Source organism: Pipistrellus kuhlii, unplaced genomic scaffold (genome assembly GCF_014108245.1).
Source record: "Pipistrellus kuhlii isolate mPipKuh1 unplaced genomic scaffold, mPipKuh1.p scaffold_m20_p_17, whole genome shotgun sequence".
Lineage (NCBI taxonomy): Eukaryota > Metazoa > Chordata > Mammalia > Chiroptera > Vespertilionidae > Pipistrellus > Pipistrellus kuhlii.
This window is the reverse complement of record NW_023425482.1, coordinates 7,331,903-7,357,489: the sequence shown is the minus strand read 5'-3', so window position 1 is coordinate 7,357,489 and position 25,587 is coordinate 7,331,903. Positions and strand designations below refer to the sequence as shown.

Sequence of the window (25,587 nt, the reverse complement as noted above, 5' to 3'; positions counted from 1 at the left end):
GCCAGAGGCCCCTTTTTCAGTTCCCAGCCTAAGGGGGCAGGTGTGAGGGGGCTCCTGGAGCTTATCCGGAGGGCTTTCTCATCCTTTAGGACTTGTAGGTTTCCCAGGTCCCAGGGCTTGTGGAGGCGGGGCTGGATTTTGCAGGGGTCCAGCTGAGTAGGTGCTTAGGGCCAGGTGAGGGCCTTTGGACTGCTCTTGGAGGCACCGTTCAGGGTGGTAGGGGTCTGGGGTTTGGGAAAGCAGGCACAGCATCCTGTTGCCCCTGGCACAGAGGAAGCAGGACCCTGGTAAACAGGTGTCCCTGCTCCTGGAGATGTCCCCACAGCCCCTGGTATGACTGCCCCCCCCCCCCCAGCACCTTGCCCTTTCATTTAAAACCTTGTTGCTCTGTCAGATTTGCAGGCAAATGGAAATGAGGGAGAAGGTGCAGGAGGGAGTGCTTTGCCCAGAAAGGACTCAGGGCTGGCTGCAAGGTGGGAACTGCTGAGGAGAGAGGAGAAGGAACATGCCTACAGAGAAATGGAGGGCAGCCAGCCTGAGCCCCCGGTAGAGGGAAATTAGGAGTCAAGCTACAAACCTCGTTAGCAAGGAGCGTGCGACTGCAGGGGAGCAGTTCCCACCCTTGAACTTGGAGGCCGTGCTCCGGGATTACTAATTTCCTTGGGCCTGGCGCACAGACAGTGAGTGTCATCCATCTCCCCTTGTGCCAGCCAGCCGGTGGCCGCCAGCATTTTCTGGGCAAGGCGCGCACACCCGGCTCGCTACTTCCCTCTAGCGGTCGTTTGGGGTTCCTGCAGCATCCCACTGCCTCTGTCGGCTGTGCTGGGTAGGGGAGACTCCAGGTGATAGCAGCTCCAGGCACAGACAGCGCACGTGACCTTGAGCAACTCTGAGCCCTCATTTCCTCATCTGTGAAACGGGATCCGAGGGATCCGACCACCCGTCTCTCAGTCCCGTGGAACCAGATGTCTACGGGGAAGGGAGGGATCTGCCAAACCCCAGAAATTAGCTAAATGATGTAACCCACAGTGGTCCCCTTCCCACAAATTTGTGTGGCCAGTGTGGTCATCCTCAAACAGGTGGGAGAATCGACTCCTCTCCCTACCGAGGCCTCCCCGGGGATGAAAGGAAATAAGTGGGAGCATCCTGTCCAGGGGAGGGGAGGTTGGGCCTAGGCAGGGTGTTCTGATCTGGGGACCAGGCGAAGAGGAAACACCGGGCCAGGTGTGAGCTGTTCATTTGCATGTTACTCCCCTCCCCCCGCGGGCTGCAGTCCTGGTAGGAGAGGATTGGAAGCGACCCATGGGGTTTTATATTTTGTTTTTAAGGCCCTAGGCTAGCAGTTGGAATTGCCTCCCAAAGTCTTCCTCCCAGCCTCTCCCACTCCATCCCCTCCAACCCCCCCCCCCCTTGACTCCCCCCCTCCCCCAGGCCGCAGTGAATCTGCCGGCCTCGGCAGGGTATGAATTACAGGAGGCCGCGCTATGGGTACATAGAAGCATCCAGAGGAGGCCAAGACCCAACAGAGCGAGGTGGGTGGTGACGGGGAGGCGCTCTCCCCGCGCCCTGCCAGGAATGGCTGGAGCCCGCAGGTAGGAGCTAGTAACGGCCCCCCGAGTCCGTTTCCCTTTTCGTTTGTGGTCGGCCAGGAGCCTTTTGCAAGGCGGGAGTCCGGCCGTGTGCGCCCCCACTCCCAAGTGCCCCAGCATGCACTCGGTATAAGGTGGGGGCCAGGACAATGGGCGGCTTGGGGGCGCCCCTCGACCCCTAGAGGGCACCCCGGCGGGTTCTGCACCGCGCTGGCGTGGGCCCCAGTGCTCCAGGCCCGCCAGCGTCCCCGGGAACAGATGGATCGGGGGTGGCAGGCGCCCAGCGCTCCCTCCCTCCCCTCGCAGTCCGGGCTGGCGCGGGGAGGCGGAGGGAGGGAGGGAGGGCGGGCGGAGAGCGGGGGTGGCTGGGCCCGCGGGGACGGCAGCGTGAGCTCCTGCCAAGCGCGGCGCGGGCATGTCCCGGGGCAGGTTTGGGGCTGGCAGGAGCGCGGGCTGGCACCAGGCGCGGAAAGTTGAAACCCGCAGCGCGGCGCTTGGGCTGCCGCTTGGGGGGGCGGGGGTGTGCTTGTTTGTCTCCCCGCTTAGAAGCATGCATGCAAGCTGTAGATTAGAGAGGGTTTTCAAAGGAGGCTGTGCGAGGAGGAGACCCGGGGGCATCGAGGCCTCGCCGAGAGCTTTGGCCGCGCTCAGGGTCAGGGCCCGGGGCGCTGGAACACGCCGAGGTCGGGTTTGTCTCTGCAGGAAGCCTGCGGCATGAACCAGGAGCTTCCTGGAGACGCGGGGGGCGGGAGGCGGGGGGGGGGGGGGGGTGGGCCCTGGCTCCTGGCTCCCCCGCGGCACTGGCCAGCGGGGGAGGGGTGTGTGAGGGGGGCGGGGCGAGGCCGGGGAGGGACGGGGAGGCCGGGGCCCGCCGTCACCCGCTGTGCCGCCCGTGGGTGCCTAGGAATGCCAAGACGCTCCCTGAGTCATTCCAGTCCGTCAAGTGCCTGGGTGAGGTAGGGTGCGGGGGTGCCAGGAGCAGGGAGGCGCTGCGCCGCGGCCGCAGGCCCATTGGGCCTTGCCAGTTTCTGGAGGCGGGCGGCCTCGCCTCTGACCGCAACCCCAGCTACTTAATGATCTCTCTGGCTGAGCGGCGCCTCCTCCGGGGACTCTCCGGCCGCGAGGAGGACATTGTGGCCTTCCCAAAAGTTACTTAAAGAGGAGGGAGGCGGGGGGCGGGCCGGTTGTTCAATGGTTAGAGCGTGGACCCCCGCGGGTTCGATTCCCGGGCAAGGGCGCGTTCCTCGTGGGTTCCCCAGCCCCGATGTGTTGTTCTCACTCCCCCTCCTCCCTCACTTCCACTTTCTCTAGAAATCAATGGAAAAAAATACAGTCGGGTGAGGATTAAAAAAGGATTAAACACACACACACACACACACACACACACACACAGGAGAGGGGCTAGTGCCTAGAATTTTGGGAGGAAGGTGCAAAGGCCAAGTTCTTAACATTCAACCCTTTCATGGTGGGGCAACAAGGTCACGCATTTGGGGGGGGGGTCGGAGGGATACATGCACACAGCCTATCTCGTGCCCCTCCCCCTGCCAACACGCCCCGAAAGTCGCTCTCCAGAGCATGTGAGTTTGCCCGATCGCCCATTGCGCCAGGCACTGCTCTGGGCACCGGGGAAGCGGTCACCAGGCACGCGAGGGCGCTGCTCCCGTGGCGGGCTTGTTGGAAGTGACTGCGCCCCGCTTTGGGGACCCAGCGGCTGGTCTCGGACACCTCTGAGCCGTGGAGCCAGGCGGCCCCCCGGGAACCTGAGGGCGGCACTTCCCCTACCTGCCGCCGGTGTCCTCGGCTCACCTGGCCGGCCCGGCGGGGGAGGGGGTGCGCCCGCGCGCCAGTGTCCCCGGCGCCCGTCGGTGCGCGCGCGCGCGTGTTTGCGGCTGAAACCCGACACCGCCGCCGCCGGGGTCAGGGCGCCGGGAGCGAGCCCGCCCGCGGCCCGGAGGGGGCGGCGTCGCGCTGGGTGTGTCCTCCGCGGCCGCCGCGGCAGCAGCAGCAGGTGTTTCTTGGCCGGGGCCCCGGAAGCTCCACCTCCCTCCCCAGCGGCCCGAGCCGCCGCCGCCGCGCAGCCCCGGGTGAGATAAGCAGTTTAGACAAACACTGGACGGCGGTGGCTCCAGCATGTGTCCGCCGAGGCGGAGCGGCGGGGCCCTGGCATGAAAGGTGAGAGCGGCGGGCAGGGCAGGGGACGGGGGCGCAGGGGGGGGGGGCGGGAGGGGGTCTTCCCGTCTTCTTCCCCAAGTCCCCCAGCGTCTCCTCTCCAAGTTTGCGGGTTCCGCGGGGGTGGCCGCCAACGGCTCCCGGGCAACTTCCCCCGGAGTGTGAGCCCTGATAAGAGGGAGCGGGCGGGCAGGCGACCAGAGCGCCCCCCTCCCCCGCCACCCGCGGGTCGTAGCCTGGGCGGCCTGGCGCCGGGCGGGGACACGGGCCCCCGCGGGGCGCGCGCTGGGTCGCCGTGTTCGGTGAGGGGCGCCTCGGGGCGGAGGGGGCGCCCCACGAGGGCTCTGGGGGAGCTGTCGGCGCTCGGGAGCCGGAGTGAAAACTTTGTGGCGGCGGCGGCGGGGGAGGGGACAAGGGGGGGGCCACGGCAGGTGCTGGCGGCGGCAGCCGCGTGGGGGGATGCGGGGGGGGGCGCGGGAGAGCGGAGAAGCGGTTCACCCGCTGGGGCCTCGCGGCTTAGGCTTTTTTTTGTCTTGCTCCCCTCCCCCTCGCCTCGGAGTGGGGAGACCGCCTGGAGGGCGGGGCTGCAGCCTCCCGGGTCTCCGACCCCCGCGCCCTGCCTCCCTAGGGCGCGCCCGGGCCGGCCACTTCTCTCCTCCCTCCTCCCTCCTCCCCGCCTCATCGGAGCGGTTCCCTGCCCCTTCGCTTTCCGAAGATGGCTGCCCGGCCTCGGAGGTGGGAGGGTGATCGCATCCGCCGCCCCCCGCTCGCACTGCCCTTTTTCCCTTCCCTCCCCAGCCCTTCCTGCTCCGCCTGGATGCGCCTCCCCGCCCCCAGCCCTCCCGGGCGGGCGGCGGCGCTGATGGGCGGCGAAGGGCCCGACCGAGTGGAGCCGATTCAATTATATTGCAGCAGCAGCAGAGACACCTCCCCGGCCGCCCGCCCGCCTCGCCGGCAGGCTAATTAAATTCCCTTCGCGGAGGCGGAGCGGGCGTCGGGCTTGCCCTCCCACCTTCCCCTTCCGGCTCCGCGCCCCTCCTCCTCCTCCGGAGCTCCGGGTGGGGGGAAAGGGGGATCCCTTAGGCTCCAGGCTCAGGTCGCGGGAAAAGGGTTCCTTGGATTGGGGGAAGGGATGCGCTCCACCCCCCACTTCATGGGGCGGAGGGCCCGGCCCCCTCCCCGCGATGGGCTGGGGGGGCCGCTGGAGCGCTGCCCTTGACGTTCTGAGAGCTGCGTGCCCGGCCCGGAGCACCTGCCGCCCCCAGCTGGGTGGTGGAGACCAGCCGGGTTGAGTCCCTTTGGCTCTTGTTTGTAAACTAGCCTTTGTCTCCAGAGTGCGTCTACATACACTGAGCCCTTGTTAACCCCTGCGGCGCCTTATCTGGGGCCCACACAGGTTAGGGTTTGGAAACCAAAAGCCGGGAGGGACCACCCGAGGAAAAGGAAAAGGGGGGGTGCTCCTTTTGTAAAGAGGCCGGAACAAAAGGCTTCATGGACTCTCTGTGGGAACCTCCTGGCTCTCCAGAAGACTGGGATGGAGGAGCTGAAGGCCTTGGTGGGACACTGAAATAGGTACCCAGTTGGCTACTTGGGCCCTCCCCCTTGGATTCTTAAAAGGCAAGGGGTGGAGGGTTACTCTGAAGGGGGGGGGAGGCAGGTAAGCAGCCCGCCTCTGGGCATCCCTCCCTGTTCCTTAGGCTTGAGGCACGCAAGCGTGGCTCATCCTGTGTTTACGGGCCACCTCCACCCGCAAGGATGGCGGAACCTGAGGCGCAGGCTGCCACCTGACTCAGCTGGGCCACGCCACGGGTGAGGGGCCCAGGGTGCGGGCTCCGACTGGCAGCTGTGTGTCATCCCAGCTGCTCTCTCCGCCCCGGAGGACTAGGCAGCACCCAGGAGGCGGTCTCTGCCAAAGCAACTACACTGATAACGTCACAGCGGCTCGAACCGGCCAGGGGTGGGGGTGGGGGGGAAGGTATGGGGGCCCTGATGGCCTGTGGGGGGTTGGCTTTTGTCGCTTTGTCTGGAAGCAGGAGGCTGCGGCAAGGAGGGGAAATGGGGCAGCTAGAACCAGCCAGAGTGTTTTCTTCCTGTGAGCCCCGGGGCGAGCAGCCAGGTGGGACCCAGCTGGGGTCAGCCCTGCCTTAGGCGGCCTGTCCTGGTTCCAGTCACAGTCATATCTGCGGGGCCAGGCTCTGAACAAGGCCAACAGGCTGTTCCTCATAGCGCACGTCCTGACCTGCAGGCGACAGCTTTCAGAAGCCTAGCTTGTCAGAGTTGAAAAGGATTGATAGATTCCCCCGACTTGGTTTTTGAAAACTGCCGGTGACCACGTCTTCGCAAACCCAGTTAAGCCAGAGGAGGGGTTCTCAACGCTCCCCCAGGTGACTCTAACGCACAGACTGGGCCAGGAACCAGTCCCCTGACAGATGAGTAAACCCAGGCCCAGGCCCGTGGGGGCCGGCACCAGAGCTCACAGCAAGGATTGGGCTCCTTTGGGAGCTCCAGTGGCCTTTGCAAAACTGTCCTCTAGCTGCCAGTGACTTCCCTGTCTGGGGGAAGTTCAGGGGCTACAAACAGGTCGAAGAGAGAGCCTTGTGGTTTCAGAAGAGAAGCTGCCTGCCCCTGTGAGCAGAGTCTCCATAGCACCTCTCTGTGGCCAACCTGTGTCCTGCATCTGCAGGCTAGAGACCTCCCCAGCCCTCTGAGGTGCCCGCCTTCCCCTCTCTTAGGTCCTGGCCCCTACGTAAGGGGTGGGTACTGACGGCTCCTACCTGCTTTGCCAAAAGAACGAAGGTGAGCAAGACGTGGCTGCTGCCTCTCTCCTTGCCCCGGGAACTCGCAGGGGCTTGTGGAGTCAGCTAGCAAGGCCGGTTTTTCCTGGCCCCATCTGAAGGCTTGGAATTCCCAGCCTGGGTTACGTGGAGTCCACACCAGGCTGGGGCTGGGTGGTAGAACACGCTAATTGCCTCTGTTATGGCAACACGGCAGTCTCCAAGCCACAGGGCTGCGCGAGGCCGCCTGCCCCCTCCCCTGGCTGTGGGAGAGCCGTGTTTTGAACCTGCAGGGACCCGCACTGGGGGTGACAGTTCGTGTGGACACTGCGCTGAGGACCAACCACCCTTCTAGGCTGAATTCCTCCCCTCTTGCAGAGAGCCAGTGGGTCTCTGAGCTGCTGACTTCACTTCCCCGCACTGGTCTTTCTCCCCAGCCAAGACCACAGGCGGGAGGTGGCGTTTCAGAGTGTTCTTGGCGGTGAGACCTTATCGAGCGCCTCCTGTGAACCCAGCCTGCACTGGCTGCCGGGAGGCGCACCGGCAGGTAACACGGGAGTGTGTCCAGAGTGGTCCTGGGGCACTTGAACTCCAGTCTGCAGCTTCCGCCCCACCAGCCTCTTCACTAGCGCCTGCCGGGTGGAGCCACGGCCCTTCAGACTCTTGATCCTGGCCGTGTCTTTGCTCAGGCTGCTCCTCTATCTGGAATTTTCCAGTCAGCTTCAAATCCCAGGGCTCCCTGTCCCGGCCCCGGCCCTCCCCTCCTGATGCTTTGAGCAGGTTCCCAAGTTCACGGGGGAAGCTCCCGCAAGGAAAGTGGGAGGGCGCGAAGGGGAGGGCAGGGAGTTTGCAAGCGTCTGTGGGACAGAGGAGAGCTGGCTGAAGCTGAAGAAGCTTTGTGGGGCTCCAGTGGGACCTGGGGGTTTCTGACAAGGTGGCTTTCAGCTGAGAAAAGAGTGTTTATTCTTGGCTGCACTTCAAAGTCACCGGGGGAACCCCCAGGCCCAGGCTGGACTTGTGACCAGTTAAGCTCGCGTTTTTAGGGTGTGGGGCCCAGATGTCTGTGTTTATAATTCCCCGCCCCAGGTGACTGCAGTCAGACGTGAGCTAGGAGGGCCTTCTGCTCTGGGGAGGGGGCAAGCAGTTTCTCCCCCTGGGAAGCCGGAATCTGCTCTCTCTACCCCAGAATCGATTGGGGCGATCCAGTGAGCTAGAGCCTGGGACCAGGCGCCCTCGCTTCGCTAGGGGCGGCAGTGGAAAAACAGTGGGCATGGAGGCTTCTGATTACCCACAACCCCCGGCCAGGTCCCTGGGTGACTCTGGCCTTGGTACGCACCGGAGGTAACGGCCTGACGGTAACGCTCCTTACCTGGCCCAGGTGAGCCGGAGCCTTTCTGCTAAAGGGCCTGCAAGTGCAGAGTTATATTTGGACGGGTGGCTTCTGGGTCTGTCTGGCGTGCCGGCCAGACCTTCTAATTCTGGAACCGGTTCCTCCAGCTGGAGAACTTGACTTGTGCATGAGGAATTGCACGTTGCAGTGGCGCTGAGGCTGCCAGAGCTGGGTGGGGACATCCCACAGGGACAGATGATGACATAGACCCTCTCCCTGTAGCAATCCTCCCAGCTGTGGCCCGTGGAGATATAGAAGCCTTCGCTGCATTCGTGGGTTCAGTCCTGCCAATACGGAGAGCCAGCAGTTCATCCTTGACCTCCGTGACTCTAGTGTCCTGGCATTGTAACTTCAGAGGCCCAGAAGACGGCCCGAGCCCCTGAGCCTGCAGCTTGCAGTGTTTGAGGTGGGGAGGGGCTGCTGCCTCTTTCCCCACCAAGACCCAAAGGCTCCAGGTGCCAAATTAGCCCCTTGCTGCCAGGGTCTCAAAACCGTACTTGTGCGTACACGCTTGCACGTGCCCATGCACACGTACCTTTCTCAGCCACCTTGGTGGCTGCACCCTGGGTCTGGGAGGAGGGAGGCACTTTTTCACACTGCTGCCCCTCCCCCAGCCCTGCCCTCACTGTGCTCAGACGATAGGTCTGTGGCCACCGGCAACAATGAAAGAAATTGATCCATGAGCTTTGGTCAGGGCAGTATTGATGTGGGACAGGTTAAGCCGTCCCGAAGGAAAACCTGTGTGTCGAGCCGAAGGGGAGAGGCCTGCCTTTGTGCTCACTCCAGTCGTCACTCCTGGGGTCCTGGGCACCCTGACATGCCACTCAGCCCTTTGGTAACAAGAAGGACAAATGCCTTCGTGTGACGCCATCCCACGGTGTGGCTGTCTATGCCACGGCAGGTCTTGATCTGGGTTAATGAGTTGTCTCCCGGATATAGCAACCAGGTGGGCATGTCCCTCTCTGCACCCAGAGGTGCCGGGCTGTTGTGTGTACTCGGAGGTGGTGGTCTCACTTTCTGTTTCGTCTGCCCTTGAGATGGGTCTAACGTTCAAGGTCAGGGTCGTCCCCATAACCACTAGCCAGGAGAAACGGGGGTCCCTGGGGCTCCTCTCCCTGCCTGAAGTCAGAGAGCTGGTAATAGGAGAGAGGGAGAGCGGAAAACCAAGGGATGAGTGGATTCCGCCCCCTGTGCCCTGAGCGCAGTTTTGTAACTCTCTTTGCCTGTGATGTGTGGCTTTTTACTACTCAACTCTCTGAGGACTCGTGTGCTCACAAAGTTGAATACGGGTAAAACTGACCTGTGTCCCAAACTGGTCAGATGGGAACAATGGAGGATGAGGGGCTCTGTCATCCCGTCCCCTCACCAGGGTGTGGGGACAGAACCAAGGCCCCACATGGACTCCACTCTGCCCTTGGCCTCCGGGTTTTTAAAGAATTTCTCCAGAACCCTACATGGCCCTCAGGGGAAGCCAAGGTGTGGGCTGAGGTGGTACATTTTAGAGACTGACCCTCAGGCCTTTTACTTCATTTATTTTTTTTTAACGATAGAATTATAAATAGCCTGTTGCTAAAAGTTAGGCCTAAATATATGTCTTACAAGACTTTGTAAGACTAAGAAGGGCTCCTTGGTGGGGATGCCCAGCCCTGAGCCTGTACCTGAGGCACAGGGAGTGCGTTTTAACTAACTAGCTGGTTCCCACGTTGGAACTGGTTGAACTGTGTTCCTCTCCCCGGCTGTCCTGTGTCTGGGGGGAGGTGGGGGGGTGTCAGTGGGGTGCCAGAGTGTCTGCAGCCAGGGCCCTCAGTGGACTTCGGGGTTTCGTTTAACATCTACCAACAGGGTCTGCACCATTGGTGGCAATGCCCTCACAAGCCCGCGTGGGCAGGCTCACAGGGGCTCGGAGAGGAGGAAGGGTGGGAAGGCCTGAACTCCTTAGGGAGCTGCTGGGAGCTCAGGGAGCAGTTGTGAGGATGCATTGCCTGCCCACCCGCAGCCAGTCACCAGACCTTTATTGACCTGCCCCATTCTGGCTAATCGGCGTTTCTCTGTGCCCCTGGACCCTCGGCCTCCAGGGATCCCAAGAGGGGAGGAAAACCCTACATCCAGTAAGTGCTGTGCTTGAGGCCCTTATTGCATCCACAGCGGGTCTTGGGGTGGACTGGGTGGCTCCAAGGTATGACCCGAGAGAATTTGGTTACCTGTTTGGGGCGGCACCTGAGAGACCACTTTCGGATCTGAACGTCCTGCCAGGGTTCCTGGAACCTTCCAAGGTCCCAGTGGGAGCTAAGGGGGGATGTTTGTTTATTTTTGAGCAGAGCCCAAAATTATTTAGACCCAGGCAACTGGGGACAGACGGACTGTGTTGGACTGTGTTGCCGGAAGAAGGTGACTGACCAGCCTGCTGGGCCTGTGGCACAGTTGGGACTAAGGAGCTCAGAACTGATCGTTTGTGTCTGCTCTGCAGGCTTCGCCCCGGTGGCTCTGTTCCGCAGCCCATTTCGGCTAGAGGGCACTTGGTCTTTCTTTAGCGGATGTTTACTGACGTGGGCCTGGTACCCAGGGCTTTGAAGACGACAGATGAGCCCCGGTGAAGAAACATCATGGAAGGACTTAAGAGTTTTCTTAGTCTTACCTCTGATACCTGTGTCCACTCAGCGTGGGCAGAACGTGTGAGGAGAGGGTGTCAATGCTCGGGGTTTGGCGTGTAAAGAATCCATGTTATAGGCGTCTAACCATGGATGCCTCACATGTCCGTGGGGTTCACAGGTGGGCTTCTGTGACCTTAGTAAAACTGTCTACAGAATTAACTCAGTAGGAGTATTTTTCTGGTAAAAGGTCTGCAGAGTCTGCGTACCATCTTGAGTATGGACCTTTTGGCAAAAGCAAAAACCATTTTATAATTTGAGGCTGGCCCTGGCTTGAATGAACTTTCTTTAAAAAAAATAAAATTATTTTATTTTATTTATTTACTGATTTCAGATAGGAAGGGAGGAGAGAGAAACATCCATGATGAGGGAGAATTATTGATTTGCTGCCTCCTGCAGGACCCCCACTGGGGATCGAATCGAGCTCGCAACCCTGGGCATGCGCCATGCATGACCAGGAATCGAACCGTGACCTCCTGGTTCATAGGTCGGTGCTCAGCCGCTGAGCCATGCCGGCCGAGCTGAGTGAACTGGCTTTGATACAGGCGAGACCCGCCTGCGGTTGGCACGTGCCAGGATCACGGCCTCCCGCCCGATGGCCCTCGGCCCCAAGGCTGAGGGTAGAGGCGATGACGTCTCCCTCCTGAGTCTGGATTGAACTCAGATGTTGACATGTGCGCCGAGGGTCCCGGCTGCTGTATTGTGTTAAGTTCCTCCAGATGCTGTTCATTGCCTGAGCCCACAGAGCAGCCGCGTGGCATTGAGCAAGCAGGCCAGCAGAGGTGACGGGGTGGCGGGGACTCTGGCAAGCTGGAGGCTCGGGGACAACGGCCACTCTCCAGATCATGGTTTTTTTTTAAGAGAAACTGGAAATCTTCATTTTTAACTTGAAACTTTCTGTTTTAAAATGTTTTCCATTGATTTGCACTTAAAACAACACCACTTCAGGGCAAATAAAAAAGATCTGTGGGTCAGAGGAGGCCTGCTTGGCTTTCCCTGCCTTCTCCCGTCCGGTCTTCCCCCTCCGGAATACTAGAAACTGAGTTTGGCCGTGCAGCAAATTGGTCATCTGGCTGGTTTTCTAACCAGTGATCCATCCAGTCCCCCGACTCACTCCTGGGGGTGCCTGCCATTTGGGATTCTAAGCTCCCAGCCTGCCCGAACAGGGATGCAGGCGGCACCCTTTCCCAACGTTGAGTCTCGTCGCCTGGGAAGAGGTGGCTGGTGTGTATGCTGGTCCCTGTTCTGCCGCTGAGCACCTTAGGGCTGGGGAGCCAGGGGGAGAGAATGTCCACGCTGCTCAGCCGGACGGCGTTGGTCAGCCTGCACTCCCTGTCGGAGGCTCAGTGCCCTTCCGATGGGTACACGGCAGTGCTCTCTGCCGGAGGAGCTTCTTTCAGAGGGACGGGCGGGCGCTGTTTGAACTCGGATTCCTGGGCCCAGCTGCCTCTGCAGGGAAAAAGCAAGAAGTGTGTGTGTGCTGGGGGGTGTTGCTGGGACTGGCCAGCCAGCAGCCTCTGCTGCTTTCCCCAGTCGGGTTATAGGAAGGACCTGGCCCTGACCCCTGCCCTCCTGGCCTGTTTCCCCACCTGCTGGGCCCTGGCCCGCCGGCAGCTCTGTGGAGACTGGGAGACAGTCAGTGTCCACTTCCTGGCCAGGCTGGGTTCCTCTCCCTTGGGGCCTGTCGTCCGCATCGGACACCTTTGACCCCCGCCCGCTTCCTGCACTCCGCACCTCCGGAGTCTCTGAAAGAAAGGGCCCCTTTGTGAGCGAGGCTCTGCTCGGAGGTGGCCTGGTTAGCTCAGGTGCCACGAGCTCACCCCGGGTCGCTGCCAGGTGGTGTCCTAGGCCTGCTGTGGCTCCAGCAGGGATTCGAGGCAGGAGTGTGGGGATCGGGGTAGGGGGAGGTCCCAGGGCCAGGTCCTCATCTTTACAGCCTGGCTTTGTGTCACCTCTGGTGCTCACTGGCGCCCTCTGTAACATGGGGCAGTACACAGGTGGACGCTCTCACAGGACTGGGGTCTGCAAAATGGGAGGTTACCCTTGGTGTGTGTGCTTGCGGGGAGAGGAGTTCCAGTGTCTTCTCATTTTCAAAAGGACAATTCCAGTTCAGCAGCAAGGAAAACTGGGTTCCCATCCCGGCTCCTCGGCCTCTTAGCATGCCACCTGAGACAAGCCTTGGTTTACTCATCTGTAGAGTGGGCGCAAGAGGCAGGATACACTCATGATAGGGGCTCCTTGGCCCTGGGACCACTGAACCGGGCACACTGGATGTGGGGGTGATGGACGGGTGAGAATCGGGCCGTCTGGATCAGTGCTTGGCTCTCTGGGTTCAGCAGTGTGACTCTGGGTAGCTTGCCTGACCTGTCCTGTAGGGTCATTTTTTAGGGAGGGTAGCCGATGCTCGGGGCAAAGTGTTCTAGAATGAGCAACTGGTTGTTAGGGAATGGCTTCCAGGGAATGGCTCCGGGGGTTCAGGATGCTGGGCTGCAACAGTGACCTGGCCTCACAGCCTTTCCTTATCTTTATTGTTTATCTTCCTCGAGGCTGCTGGTTTCCGCCTCTCCCCACTCCTCCCAGGACGGCCCTGCCACCCCCGAGCTGCTGCTCTGAGCCCTTCATCTGTCCTGCCCAGGCTGCTCCAGACTCAACAGCTTAGAATAATCTGTCAAATGTCGCTGCCATCTGTTGCCTGACTTCCGTCCTCCGCCTCCACCGGAACCTCCGGGACTCCCAGGCATCTGTGGCCTTGAACCTCAACCCCTAGGTTGTCCCTGGAGGCCTGTGTCAGCGGGCTGCCCTGGGCGCCAGCCCTGCGCCCATCACTGTCCTTGCCGCCACTTTGTGGCTCCTACCCAGGACACCTCCCGCCGAGAAGCAGCAGCCTGGGTCCTGAGCCCTGTGGATCTGCCCCTCCCTCCCCTGCCCACCCCTCTCCTTCTCCCCCCTCCCACATGGTGCCCTCGCATTGAGTGACATCCTAGGGGTCTCTCCTGAAAGCTCAAATGTTGCCCCCGTCAACCCCCATTTGTTGCAGCCGTGGGGGCATCCTGGGGCCTGGGCCAGACCCACTCACAGTTCCCTGGTGACCCCGGAATTAGCTTTGCCAACACCTCACCCTGTGGTGCCAGCCCTGGGGGGGTGGGGGGTGGACTTGCTCCTGGGGGTGGGCTCCCGTTCCCATTGATTAGGGTCTGGCAGACACTGTCTGCTCATGAGCTCCCGCCTTCAGCATTCTGTGGTGACTTAATAAGTGCTGCTGAGTGACAGGTCCGCGCCACGGGGAGGACAGCAACCTTGTTGTGAAATGAACGGCCTTGTTATTCATTCCACTCCGGGGCCGGGGTCCCATGCGGACACACAGACTGGCCTCCCGCCTTTCTGCCCCTTCCTCTTTTCTCTCCGCCTCTCCTCTCCCTCCCTGTTCTCTCTCTGCCTCCCTCCTTTCTCCCCCTCCCTCTTCTCCCCTGGCCTTCTCCCTCCCCCCCACACACACACACTCCCCCTCCCTTCTTTCCTCTTCCTCCTTCCCCTCTTATGTTCTCTGGGTCCGGCTCTCTGGTTCCAGGTCAGGGTCCGGGCCATCTGCCGGGCTCCCTCCTGCTCCGGCAGTCACCGCCGGCCTTGGCTCTGCCTGCCAGCGGCGCAGGGCATTAGCCGTGGGGAGTAATCCCAGTTCAGGGACATGGGCCAAGGGGAAGGCCCCGATCTGCCCTTAGAAGCCTACCACCTGAGGGGGGGAGGGTGTCCTTAGTAGAAAAGGGACATGAAGGCCCCCGCAGGCCAGCCACCCCTGTGTCTCCGGGAGCTGGAGGCCCTCCCCCGTTCTCCCAGCCCCCGAGAAAAATGGTTTCGTGCGAGTGAGCGCGGAACACCCCAAGGCAAATATAATAATGAATTTATTATGAAGCCACTCATGCTCCCGAGATCACGTGGCCGTGCGCATAGCCTCCCGCCCGGTCTCCGTAGGGGGCGACCCGGCCCCGTGAAGGCGCCAGAAGCATCCATCCCCCTGTAGGTGGGGGCGCGGGGGGCCCCGAGCCAGGGGGGGACGCCCTTTATTTGTTCACAAACATTTCTCTCTGCGGTAATGAAAAATTACCAAGAGGGGTGATTAGAGAATGCACGTCCAGATTGCGCACCGGCCGGGACGCGAGGCCCCGCTGGGCCCGGCCTCGCGGGGTGTAATTACCCCAGGGGGGGCCGTCAGGGGCTGGGCGGATTGGTGCTTGAACCGGGAGCCAGCAGAAAATTCATCTCGGCTATTAGCTTGTAATTACAGAGCATGGAGGGAGCAGGCCTGAGGTCTGGAGCCGGGAAGAGCAGGGATGAAAGGAAGTGGTAATTATGGGGTCCACAGGAGGCCGGGAGGGAGGGAGCGCGGGAGGCTGAGTGCTGATTAATAAGGCTCCTCCACGGAGGCGGGCGGCAAGGGAGCCGGAGCCGGACCACGCTCCCTGGGGGAGGGGCTGGGGCCTCCTCCCTGCTCTAAACCCTGCAGCTGGGAGCCTTTGGGTGGCATGCACCCCACGGGGTCTGTGCGGGAGAACACAGCAAGGTGGGATCCCGGAAAACGCCCTGGGTGTTCCAGCAGCCCCCCCGCCCCCCCTACACTTGGATCTTCCTTTCTTTTTTTACCCTTTTTTTTTTTTTTAAAGCTTTGTGCCGCTTCTCGTCATGTTGAAAACGCAGGCGGAGAGAGGAAAGTGTGGGAGCCGAAGAGGCCAACGTCTCCCCCGGGGTCCAAGGCTGCGCCGCCATCCTGCCTCCCCAGACCCTCGCCTTTGGTCACCCGTGGGTGCCGTGAGCCCGGGGCTTCCCTCTCCCTGCCCTCAGCCTCTGGCGAAAGGACGTGCGCTTTGGGTTCTGTGTGGGGGGGGGGGAGACACGGGACAGAAAGCTGGGGCTCAGAGCGGTTGGAGGGGTCCTGGCGGCTTGAAGGGGCCCGGAGCTGTTGGATTTTGCCTCCGGGGGGTCTGGCTGTGCTGGCTCTTTTCTCCTCGGGGGAGGAGGCAGCGGAGCGGGCAGGAGGCCCTGTCTGGAGACACCAGCCTGGGATGCAAATGAGAAGGCCGGGAGGCCACGGAAACCAGCGCCTGCTCCTGCGGAGTCTGATGTGCCGGGGAGCTTGTACAAGGCGGAGAGAGCGGAGCAGCCCTGCCTCCCCGGGCGCCAGGCCCCGGCCCTCATCCATCATTGGCCTTCACGCCACAGCTCGTTTCCAGCTGTTAGGATAATGAATTTACATGAGCTGATAATGTAGACAAGAACTCAGTCAATGGCCAGGAGCTGCAGAAGTTAATAAATACCTCTCTAATGAGGGCAGGGGGATCGCGCCCCAGGGCTTCCTAAGGGTGCAGGGGCCGCCCCCCCTCCCCTCCACCCTCCCTTTAGCCTCCACAGCCATAGCGCCTGGCCTCAGCCTGAGAACAGCTGTGTGGGGGGGGGCCCAGGTCCACCTTTCTGGGCAGGACCTGGGGGGGGGGGCGGTCGCAAAGCAGCAAGCAGCCCTGAGTGACCCCCGGCCTGTACTAAGGAAGTACAGAGCCCCCACTTCTTCCTTAGTACAGGCCGGGGGTCACTCAGGGCTGCTTGCTGCTCTGCCCCCAACCCTCCCATCCCCCACACACACACACACCCCCAGGGAACTGGGTGTCCCTTTCCGGAGGAGAAAAGAGCCAGCACAGCCAGACCCCGGGAGGCAAAATCCAACAGCTCTAGGGCCCCTTCAAGCTGCCAGGACCCCTCCCTCCAACCGCTCTGAGCCCCAGCTTTCTGCCCCCCGACCCCCAACAGAGCCCAAAGCCCACATCTTTTTCTTTTTTTTTTAATATATATTTTATTGATTTTTTACAGAGAGGAAGAGAGAGGGATAGAGAGTTAGAAACATTGATGAGAGAATCATCAATCAGCTGCCTCCTGCACAACCTCTACTGGGGATGTGCCCGCAACCAAGGTACATGCCCTTGACCGGAATCGAACCCGGGACCTTTCAGTCCGCAGGCCGACACTCTATCCACTGAGCCAAACCAGTTTGGGCTAGCCCAGCCCCCGGACTCACAGCACCCAGGGTCTCTGCCTTCTTTCCCCCCGCCCCCTTCTGCAGTTTGGCCTGGTCTTCCTGTCCTAGGTGTGCGGGAGCTGGTCCGGCTGCGGTGTTCCCCGGACCCCCGCGGAGGCGCACATGCTGGGGAGGAATGCTAATTTTAGACGCCTAATGAGGCTGCTCATTTGGAATTCTATTTTAAGTGACCTGACATCAGCAGAGCACTTTCCTGGCTCACAGCTCTTGGAGCCCATGGCTGACACCATGGCAGGGACACTGGTTATGGGAGACCCCCCCCCAGGAGCCCCGGGGGGCTCTCCAGGGGGACACAGGCCACTGGCCGGGTTTGGGGAGCAGGTGCCAGGCTTTGTGTGAAGATGGGAGGGCAGGCTCAGTGCGGGGAGGAGGGGTGTCACAGTGCGGATGCCGGCGGGAACTTGATGGCGACATTCAGGGGGTGGCTGACCCAGGAGAGGAAGGAGAGGCAGACCTGGCCGTCGAGGGGGGCTGTAGGTGAGTGAGGGCTTGGGTTTGGGTTCCGTTCAGCAGGGACACCCCAGTTCCCTTGGCTCCTGCACCTGGCTGGCTGGCAGGCCTTGTTGGGGACATCCCATGCTCCTGTTGGCTGCGCCAACTTCACGCAGGCGAGTCTCCATCTCTTTGAGGGCCCCCATTTTTTTTATTTTTTACTTTTTGAAAAGCTGCTTCGCTGCAGAAATACTAGGACAGAGAGACTTTAAAAAGGACAAAAAAGAGATCTACTCCTCCTGCTGCCAACTGAAGACACCCACCCCGGCCATAAGGGACGTGTGACATTTTGGGGCCTGGCCTGGGATTTGCCCTGTGGCACCACCTGCCCATCCAGCACCTCTGTGCCTTCCTGCCCAGCACTGGCAGCTGGCAGTCACAGCATGTTCACCCGGGCTGCCAGCTGGCCAGCCTGTCACACGGCCACTGGGCGGTGACCTCACATCTGCTCCCCCGGCCTCTGGGGCCGGTCATTGGGAGGTGCACCAGTTACATGGCCCGTCCTCGCTGCCCCGCTCCTCCTCCCCGTTTGCGTGCACTGCACATCGTGTGGACTCCCGGCAGGCAGAGCCCGTCCCGCGCTCGGCCCCGGGATGGGTCTGGATCTGGCCCTGACCTCGGAAGTGGGATGGAGGTGCTGTGTTTGAGTAACCCGGTCTGCTGCTGATCGTGTTAGCCCTTGGATCCAAGCCTGCCCTCCCGCGACTGTAGAATGGGCACAAAGACTCCTTTGTCTTAGGGTATTTGGGATTTTAAGAGGTGGCCACGTCTCTAAGGGATGGTGTGGGGGGGGGGGGGTGATTGATGGCATCAGACAGGACTCTGGGGTAAAGGCTAGACAATCAGGTGGTTGAACTTCTTGGGCTTCAAGAAAGAAGGGAGATACGGGCAGGTTGAGAGGGTGGGTCCTGATGAGACACACAGTCAGTGACACTCACTGATGCTGCGTAACAAACGATCCCAGACTTAAAAGCAGTCAGGGCCTCGGGAGCAGCTCAGCTGGCAGTTCTGGCTCCGTTGCAATGAGGCTGTCATCGAGCTGCTGCCTGGCCTTTTGTCTCACCTGGAGGCTTGACGGGGGCTGGAGGAGCAGCTGCCAGGATGGCACCTCGCACAGCCACTGATGGGAGGGCTTGGCGCTCTGGAACACGGGTCCTCTGCGGGCTGCTGGAGCATCCCCACAGCCTGGCAGCTGACTGCCCTCAGCTCACGTGATCGGAGGTAACGGAAACCTCAGAAAGCGAAACTGTCCGGCGAGCTGCTGTGGTAAAAAAAATGTCTTAGCTCACCGGGCGTGTATATGCCTTTGGTCAGACGTCAGGGTTAAGTCTCAGCCTGGGCAGGTAGTGTCCGGAGCGGTCAGAATGCTGTGTCTGAGCCAGGAAACAAGGTTAGAGTCCTCTTTGTGCTGCTTACTTGTGTGGCCTTGAACCATCGGCATGGCCTTCACCGGTGTGCAAACAGCTCCTGGCTCCAGTTTCCCCACTGGCACGCTGCTGGCCTCTGGGCGATGCCGGAGGTCCGGAGGAGTGGGCACAGGGAGGGATGGTAGGCGGTGGCTCTGCCGCTGCGGCCTCTCCTGGGCTATCCTGAGAGGGGACCCGGGGATTGGGGTGACCTCTGAGGATTGCTCCGATGCCTTGGGGTCCCTCCTCACACACCTCATCTGCCACGCGGCCCTTCCTCTGAGCTCCTGGTCAAGACTTGGTAAACGCGAAGCCCTGCCTGGGGCCCCAGAGAGGCAGGCCTCCATCTTAGCATCTGTAGACAACCCCCCAATGGATGCCTTGGTCCTGAGGACTTGGGGCTGCCCACATCAGCTGTGGTGTGTGGGGACGCATCCTGGGTGTCCCCTGTGGGCAGCAGGACAGGAGCTCTAGTCCCTGGTGTCCTGGGTGTCAGCCTTCACCAGCTGCCGTTGTGCCCGCTCAGGGTCATGGACCTGGCCCTCTGCCCGAGGCCTGCATGCCAGGCTGGGCCTGGCTGTCCCCAAGGCCTGGGGAAGGCAGCAGCAGGAGGAGGGGCAGCGTTGGGGTACCCCTGCACCCCCCTGCCAAGCAGTGCATAGGCTTCTGACACCGCCTCACCTCTCTCCCTCGAAGCCCCCCACCCCGGAGGGGGGTGCAGCAGGCAGCCTCTGCCCCGTTGGCTGAGCCTGACCCGTGTGGCCTTGGCCAGCCCCCTCGCCCGCGAGGACCTGGGATAGGGTTTTGGCCCCAGTTGGCGGATGGGCTGTACAATAACAAGTGATCTGCCCCACTCTGAAGCCCAGCACGTAAGTGAGCTCCGGGACTGACCTCAGCGAGGCAGACTTTCTCCTTATCTCCGTGTCACAGACCAGGGGATGGGGCTCAGCGAGGGGAAGGGACTGGCCTGAGGGCTGCGGGGCCAGGTTAAAGGCCCGGCGCCTGGCCGCTGAGTCAGTGCTGAGCCCTCACCTCTAGCCCCTGCTTTCTGCTGACTCGTGGCCTTGGCCGCACCTCCCACCCTCCGTCCCTGCTGGCCCTGGGGCGGGAGGGGGGGGGGGGGGGGACGGACGACACACCGAAGGCACCCTGGGGCCAGGCTTCCGGAGCACGTTGTCCATGTGCTCCCTGGTCCTGGAGCGGCTGGCGGGGTGCCAGGCGGGCTGAGAAAGGACGCTGGTCAGAACCTGTGCTTTCTGGCCATCCGGCTGCTAGGTAGGGGCAGGAACCTGGGTTCCAGGTGACTGGACACGTGGCTCCCTCTCCCCACCCCCACCCCCGCCCTTCCAGAGAGAGGAGGACACCAGGGGTCAGCCGCGGGTCGCTCCGGGGCGGCTGCCGTGGGCGCTGCTGCCCACGTGACCCGCCGGCAGCTGGGAGGCCAGCCTGCTGGCTGTGGGCGCAGGGCCCTTGAGGGGGTCCTTTGTTCCCGAGGTACAAGCCCTGACCCGGAAGAACGGTGTTCCCTCGAGCCCGCGCCTGCCTCAATATTGTCTTTTATGCGTCAGCTGCTTCCCCCACCGCCACCGCCACCGCCGAGCACCCGGCCCCACTGCTGAGATATTATCCCTGCCCAGCGGGGAATGACGGCTCCACATGGCTGGGCTCTCTGGGACCCAGGGCTGGGGCGTATGTTCCCGGGAAGTAGGGGGGCTGGTCTCGGGGCCTGCCCCTGTGCTCAGCTGGCCGCCTGGGGAGGGGCATGGCCGCAGGTTCCAATCAGACCCGTTTAGACTTGGCACAGAACCTCCTGCAGAGGTGAGGAGGGCTCTGGGTGGGGGACCACCGCCTGGGGTGGGCCTTGCTCCCACGCTCCTGCCCTGCTGTGTTCTTGGGTGTTCTGTGCTTGTGCGTGCCCCACCCACCACGCCCATGACTCCGTGAACCCCACTCTCCCACCCCCAGACGACCCCGCGGCCTTCCCAGGCCCCTGTCTGGGGTCGTAAGGTAATTGCCGCTTCCTGCGCGTGACCTGTTGCCCCCGCCGAGGCCGCCGGCCTTGATTTACTCCCTGGAATCGCACCGCAGCGAGGGAGCGGGGCCTGGGCCTGGGCAGGTGGCCCCAGAGGCAGGAAATGTTCCCGGAGAGCTTATTTATGGCGTCCTCTCCCGCCCAGGACCGAGCGGGGCTGATTGATGGGGCGTGCAGGGCAGGGGAGGCTCCGCCTCCTCGCTGACACTTGAATGGGCCTGGGAAGGCCGGGCTGTGATTAGGTGGCCCAGTCCTCCCGCGTGGCGTCTGAGGTCGCCCTGGTGGGCGGCCGCTCCTTGGCCGGCGTGGCCTGACCCTGGCCCCCCGTGTGTGTGGAGGAGGGGGTTCCCCGCCGATGCCAGTTAGGTCTGCCTGCCGGTTAGATCCGCCTGCCGGTTAGGTCTGCCTGCCGGTTAGACCCGCCGTTCCGAATCGTGAGCTTCTCCACAGGGCCTGCACCCGGTGAGGGAGCACGGCGGGGACTGGACACTGGGTTCTGTCCCCCACTTCCCCCTCCACCGCCGACGGCCCATCCTCCACAGCCTGTTCTCGGAGGCACCTCCTCAGCAGAAGACCATTCAGGATCCCCGGTGGCTTTGGGACTCAGTAGGGCATGGTGGCGACAGACAAGGCCTCCAGGCCACCTGCCACCTCCGTGCACCCGCCCCGTGCCCCCAAGATCTTTTCCCTGCCCAGCAGGGGGCCGATGGCACCGGCATGGCCTGGCTCCCGGGGATGCGTGTTCAGGGGAAGTGGGTGTGCCGGTCTTGGGGGCCTGCCTCCTAGGGGCCCCCATGCTCAGTCAGACGCTGGGTCTGCACTGTCTGAGCCTCTGTTTCCGTTTTTCTAAAATGGGGACGGTACCAGTGCCAGCCTCACCGGCTGTGCCAGAGGCCTGGCAGGAAGGTTACCCGTGAGCTGCTGGCCTGCTCGTCTTCGTTGTCACTGCTAGTTTGGCTGGCCTTGCCCCTTGCCTCCGTCTCCCTCCCCGAGGCCGGGTCAGGGATGATTTCTGCTGCTGTCACATTCCCCCAGGCCTGCCCAGCGGCACTGGAGAGGTGGTAGGGGTTGTGCGGGTGGAGCCATTGGGGTCCTGGGCGCATACCTGGCTCTTTAATTACGGATCCAGGAGGGTGGGGTATCCCTGGACCCTCGGGGCCACTGGCCGGACTCGCGGCCCATTCTCTCTGCAGCGCTGGCTCTGTCTGCTTTGCCTGCCTCTCCTCTGGGGTCACCCAGGCCCCTCCTGCTCCCTGCATGCCGCCCGCTGGCCGGACCCCTGAGCCCCGGACCCCGCTCTGGTGCTGGCCTCCTGCTCTCTGGGTGACCTCTGGTTCTTCTCTTCCTGTTTCAGGCATGAGCCATGAGCCCAAGTCCCCTTCACTAGGAATGCTTTCCACCGCGACCAGGACCACCGCCACCGTCAACCCCCTCACCCCCTCGCCGCTCAATGGCGCCCTGGTGCCCAGCGGCAGCCCCGCCACCAGCAGTGCGCTGTCGGCCCAGGCCGCGCCGTCCTCCAGCTTTGCCGCTGCGCTGCGCAAGCTCGCCAAACAGGCAGAGGAGCCCAGAGGTAAGAGGCGCACGCCAGGCCACCGCCGAGGGAGGGAGAGGAGCCCCCCATGCCCTCCTGCCAGGCCGCTCCGCTCCGCTCCGCGCCAGGGGCGGCCCGGGAAGCAGCCAGTCCCCTCCGGGTCTCCTTGTGCCGGTTCCGTCTGGTGGGAGCCGCACAAGGAGCTTGCAGGCTTCCCGGACCCCTGCCCGGCCAGCGGGCCCCCCAGCCATGGACACCTCTGCTTGGCTTCTGCTTTCGCTCTGCTCCTGCCTCTGTCCTTCCTGGGCTCCGGGAGCCCCCGTGGGGGTGTCAGCGGTGGGCTGTGCGCCCGGCTGGGGAAGGTGGGCCTCAGAGGAGTGGCCTCAGGGGAGTGCTGAGCCCTGACCCGCCTCCCCGGAGCCCGTGAGAGCCCACCCCCAGGTCACCCGTTCTTGGAGAGCCATGTGCTCCAGGCTCTGGCACCCACTTCCGGCTTTCAGGGAGCAGGCTTTGCAAACCTGACGGATCCTGGAACAGGGTTTCCGGGGCAGCTCCCAGCTCACTGGAGCAGGGGTGCAGGGGCATGGACGGGGCTGGTGTCGCCTAGCGGTCCAGAGCCCTAGCTTCTGGTGTCTCTCGGGCAGTGACGTGCTGTGTGGCATGGGCAAACGCTGACCCTCTCTGAGCTCCACTCTCCGTGTGTGAACCCTGAGGCTGTCTGTGCCTCTGGCTCCGGGCACTCCTCAGGATGGGCGTCCTGCTTGCCCCCGTGGTAGTTCTGGTCAAGGGCAGCTGGTTCCACGACCAGGGGTGGGGGCGGTTTGCACCGCGCCGCCGGGAGACCTGGGCCCGTGCGGATTGTGGGGCAGGCCTCTTAGACACCCTCTGCGCTTACTGCCAGGAGGAGGGGGCCCACATCCGGGGCGGAGAAAGTGGGCGCTCTGGGTGCCTCTGCCCGTCGTCTGCCTCGCCCCAAAGGCCCCCAAGCCTTGGCATCTGGGTTCCAGGGCCCTCGGAGGCGCCCAGGAAATACGTGAGCAGGAAGGACCTGTGTCAGTGCTTATGGGCTCCGTGGCCGCGGCTCAGAGGCACAGACATTCGCCCTGACCTGGGTTTGCTGGCGGTTCTTCCAGTTCTGAGATCTCGTCTCTTCCCAGCCCCTTGTACGACCTGGGTTTGGGATGGAGGGGGAAGTGTGAGGGGAATGAGCTTAGACTCGATGGGCAGGGTGGCACTGGCCCAGGAGGGAGGACCACTGGGGCCTGCTTTCATGCCCACTTGCGGAGGGCTGCCCCGCCCACTGGGCAGTGTAGCTGCCAGCAGACCTCCCACGCCGCTGCATGCACACCCCTCCTCACCCTCCACGCCGGCCTCGGGGCTCCATGGCCACTTCTGAGCGACAGGCTGCAGGCCATGCCGTGACGGCATCGGTGTCGACAGGCCTGGCTGCCTGGGCTCACATGGCACCACCCAGCTGGAGGGCAGATGCCCAGAGGAGGCAGCGAGCTGAGCTCTCTGCCTGGACCCGCCGAGGCCCCAGACTGGACAGCCGGGCAGGCTGCAGGGCACACAGCTGGGACTGAGGCTCGGGGTCTCCTCACAGCCAGGGAGGAGCCCCTGGGGCAGAATTTGCCCGGCAGCTCCCTGCTCTGGCTGTCTTCTCCCAGAGCGTCGCAGAAGACAAAGAAACGGCTGGCACGGCTTCCGAAGCCGGCATGTGGGAGGGTGCCGGTCCCGCCGGGGCTGAGTCGCCCGAGTGTCAGGGCTGCAGCGAGCAGCTGACCCCGCCGCTGCAGAGGACATGGCAGCGAAAGGGCACACGTCCCTCCTCGCCAGGGCAGGTGGTGGAGCGGCCTGCAGATGTGGGCCCACGTGGAGGCCGGGGGCCGGGTGCGGGGGCTGCCGCAGGCTGGCCCGGCGTCTGGCGTGCGTGGTGGCCCAGGAGGCAGCCGGTGCGCTCGAGGCTGCCGGGCCTCGCTGGCTGGGAACAGAGTGTGCTGCTGACGGGGGTCAGGCTCCGCGGCGGCAGCAGGGTGTCAGAGAGGGAGTTGAAGGCTGGTCTGAGCTCTTACCGTTGTCAGAGCTCGGTGCCTGCCACTGGCTCACTGCCTTGCGCTGGTCCTGTCTTCCCCTGGTTCTGCTGAGAAAGCTTACGTCTGGGTGGGGCTCAGCGCCTGTGGGCCTTGGCGCAGTATTTGGACCCCAGGATGCTCTCTGGTCCCCAGGTGTTGCCGTGTGTGTGTGCGCCTGGGCCTCGTCTCCTCGCACCTGAGCCGTGGACCAAGCTGTCCCCTCTGCTTCTCCAGCTCGTGGTGGCTTTCAGAGCCACGGCAGGGAGCTCAGTTTGCGATTCTCTAGTCGGGGGCTTGATTTAAAGGAGGGAGGTGCTGAGTTTTACCCTGCGGTACCTCCTCTGGCCCATCTCCCGTGCCTGCTCCCATTTTTCTCCCTGCGTCACCCTTGCTCTGGCCTGGCCGTCTCCATCTGCAGAATTGGCTGGCCGCCCAGGTTGGCCCATGGTGCGGCTGGAGACGCTGAGGCCAGAGAGGTCAGGTCGCAAGCAAAGGTCCCACCACTGCGCCCCTTGCTGCTGCTGCAGCTGCGGCTGGCTTTCCAAGTGTCTGGGGAGCGGAGTTAGGACCAGAGGTCTCCGCGAGGAAGGAGCCCCCTGCAGTGGTTCAGGGGGTGCTCAGTAGTCTGTGCCTCCCTGGAGGGTGTGGGGGAAAGAGGGAGCAGCTTCTGGAAGCCTGGGGGCAGCGAGGCCGGGGTGCAGGGCGCAGCATGTCCCAGCTCCCCCCGGACACCCAGGGACTTTTGGCAGGCGTGGCCATGGGCGAAGGGTTAGACGTGTTAATTTTTCAAGATAAACGTCACCCTTTGGAGGGGTACAGCTGATTTTTAGTGCGTCCAGAGTTCTGTAACCATCGCCACTCGTTCCAGCACATTTCCGTCTCCCCTAGAGGAACCCGGGCCCGCTGGCCGCCGCTCCGCCATGGGGGTGCGCTACGGGGTGTCACTCTGAGGGGCCACAGCCACGTGCCGCCTCCAGCCCCTCCACCGGCAGCCGCTGTGCAGGGCTTCACCCCTTCCCGGGACCGAACGCCCCTGGGCTGGTGGCACCCGCCCTGCTCCCGGGCGTGAAGAGGCACGTCCAGGGCTCTCCCCTCCTCTCACAGCAGCGATGTCCGCAGAGCACCGGCTACAGGCTGCCCCAGGACACTGCCACCTGCTGTTCCTCCCTCCGGGCCAGGCCTCTCGTCTCGGGCCGGGGAGGCCTGGACACTGGGGTGAAGGGTCCTCCCGGAAGTGCTGGCCTCTCAGCATCTAGGGTTGAGTTGGCTCAGGATCCCATGATCGACTCCCAGCAGCACCATCCCCTGGGGCAGAGGTGCTGGAGCTGGAGCAGCTTCCAGACCCGCACAGGCCCCAGCCCACCCCCGCCCCCGCAAGCCTGCTCCCACCCCCACCCCC

At 62.9% G+C, this 25,587-nt stretch overlaps 1 protein-coding gene and 1 long non-coding RNA gene across 6 annotated transcripts in view; both read left to right on the top strand.

Annotated features, from left to right (window-relative positions):
* Positions 1 to 25,587, top strand: part of GSE1 (Gse1 coiled-coil protein) — a 402,534-nt gene that overhangs the window by 344,745 nt on the left and 32,202 nt on the right. For 4 of the 5 annotated variants that reach the window (XM_036441246.2, XM_045582632.1, XM_045582633.1 and 1 more), the window contains exon 3: positions 21,937 to 22,155. The exons of the other annotated variant lie outside the window; for it this stretch is intronic. In XM_036441246.2, the coding sequence (XP_036297139.1) occupies positions 21,937 to 22,155 (219 nt within the window). The remainder of the gene's footprint in view (positions 1 to 21,936; positions 22,156 to 25,587) is intronic. 5 annotated transcript variants of the gene reach the window in all.
* Positions 3,565 to 5,194, top strand: LOC123652476. The gene is made up of 2 exons (XR_006741840.1): positions 3,565 to 3,761; positions 4,557 to 5,194. It is a non-coding gene; the product is annotated as an uncharacterized LOC123652476 (long non-coding RNA).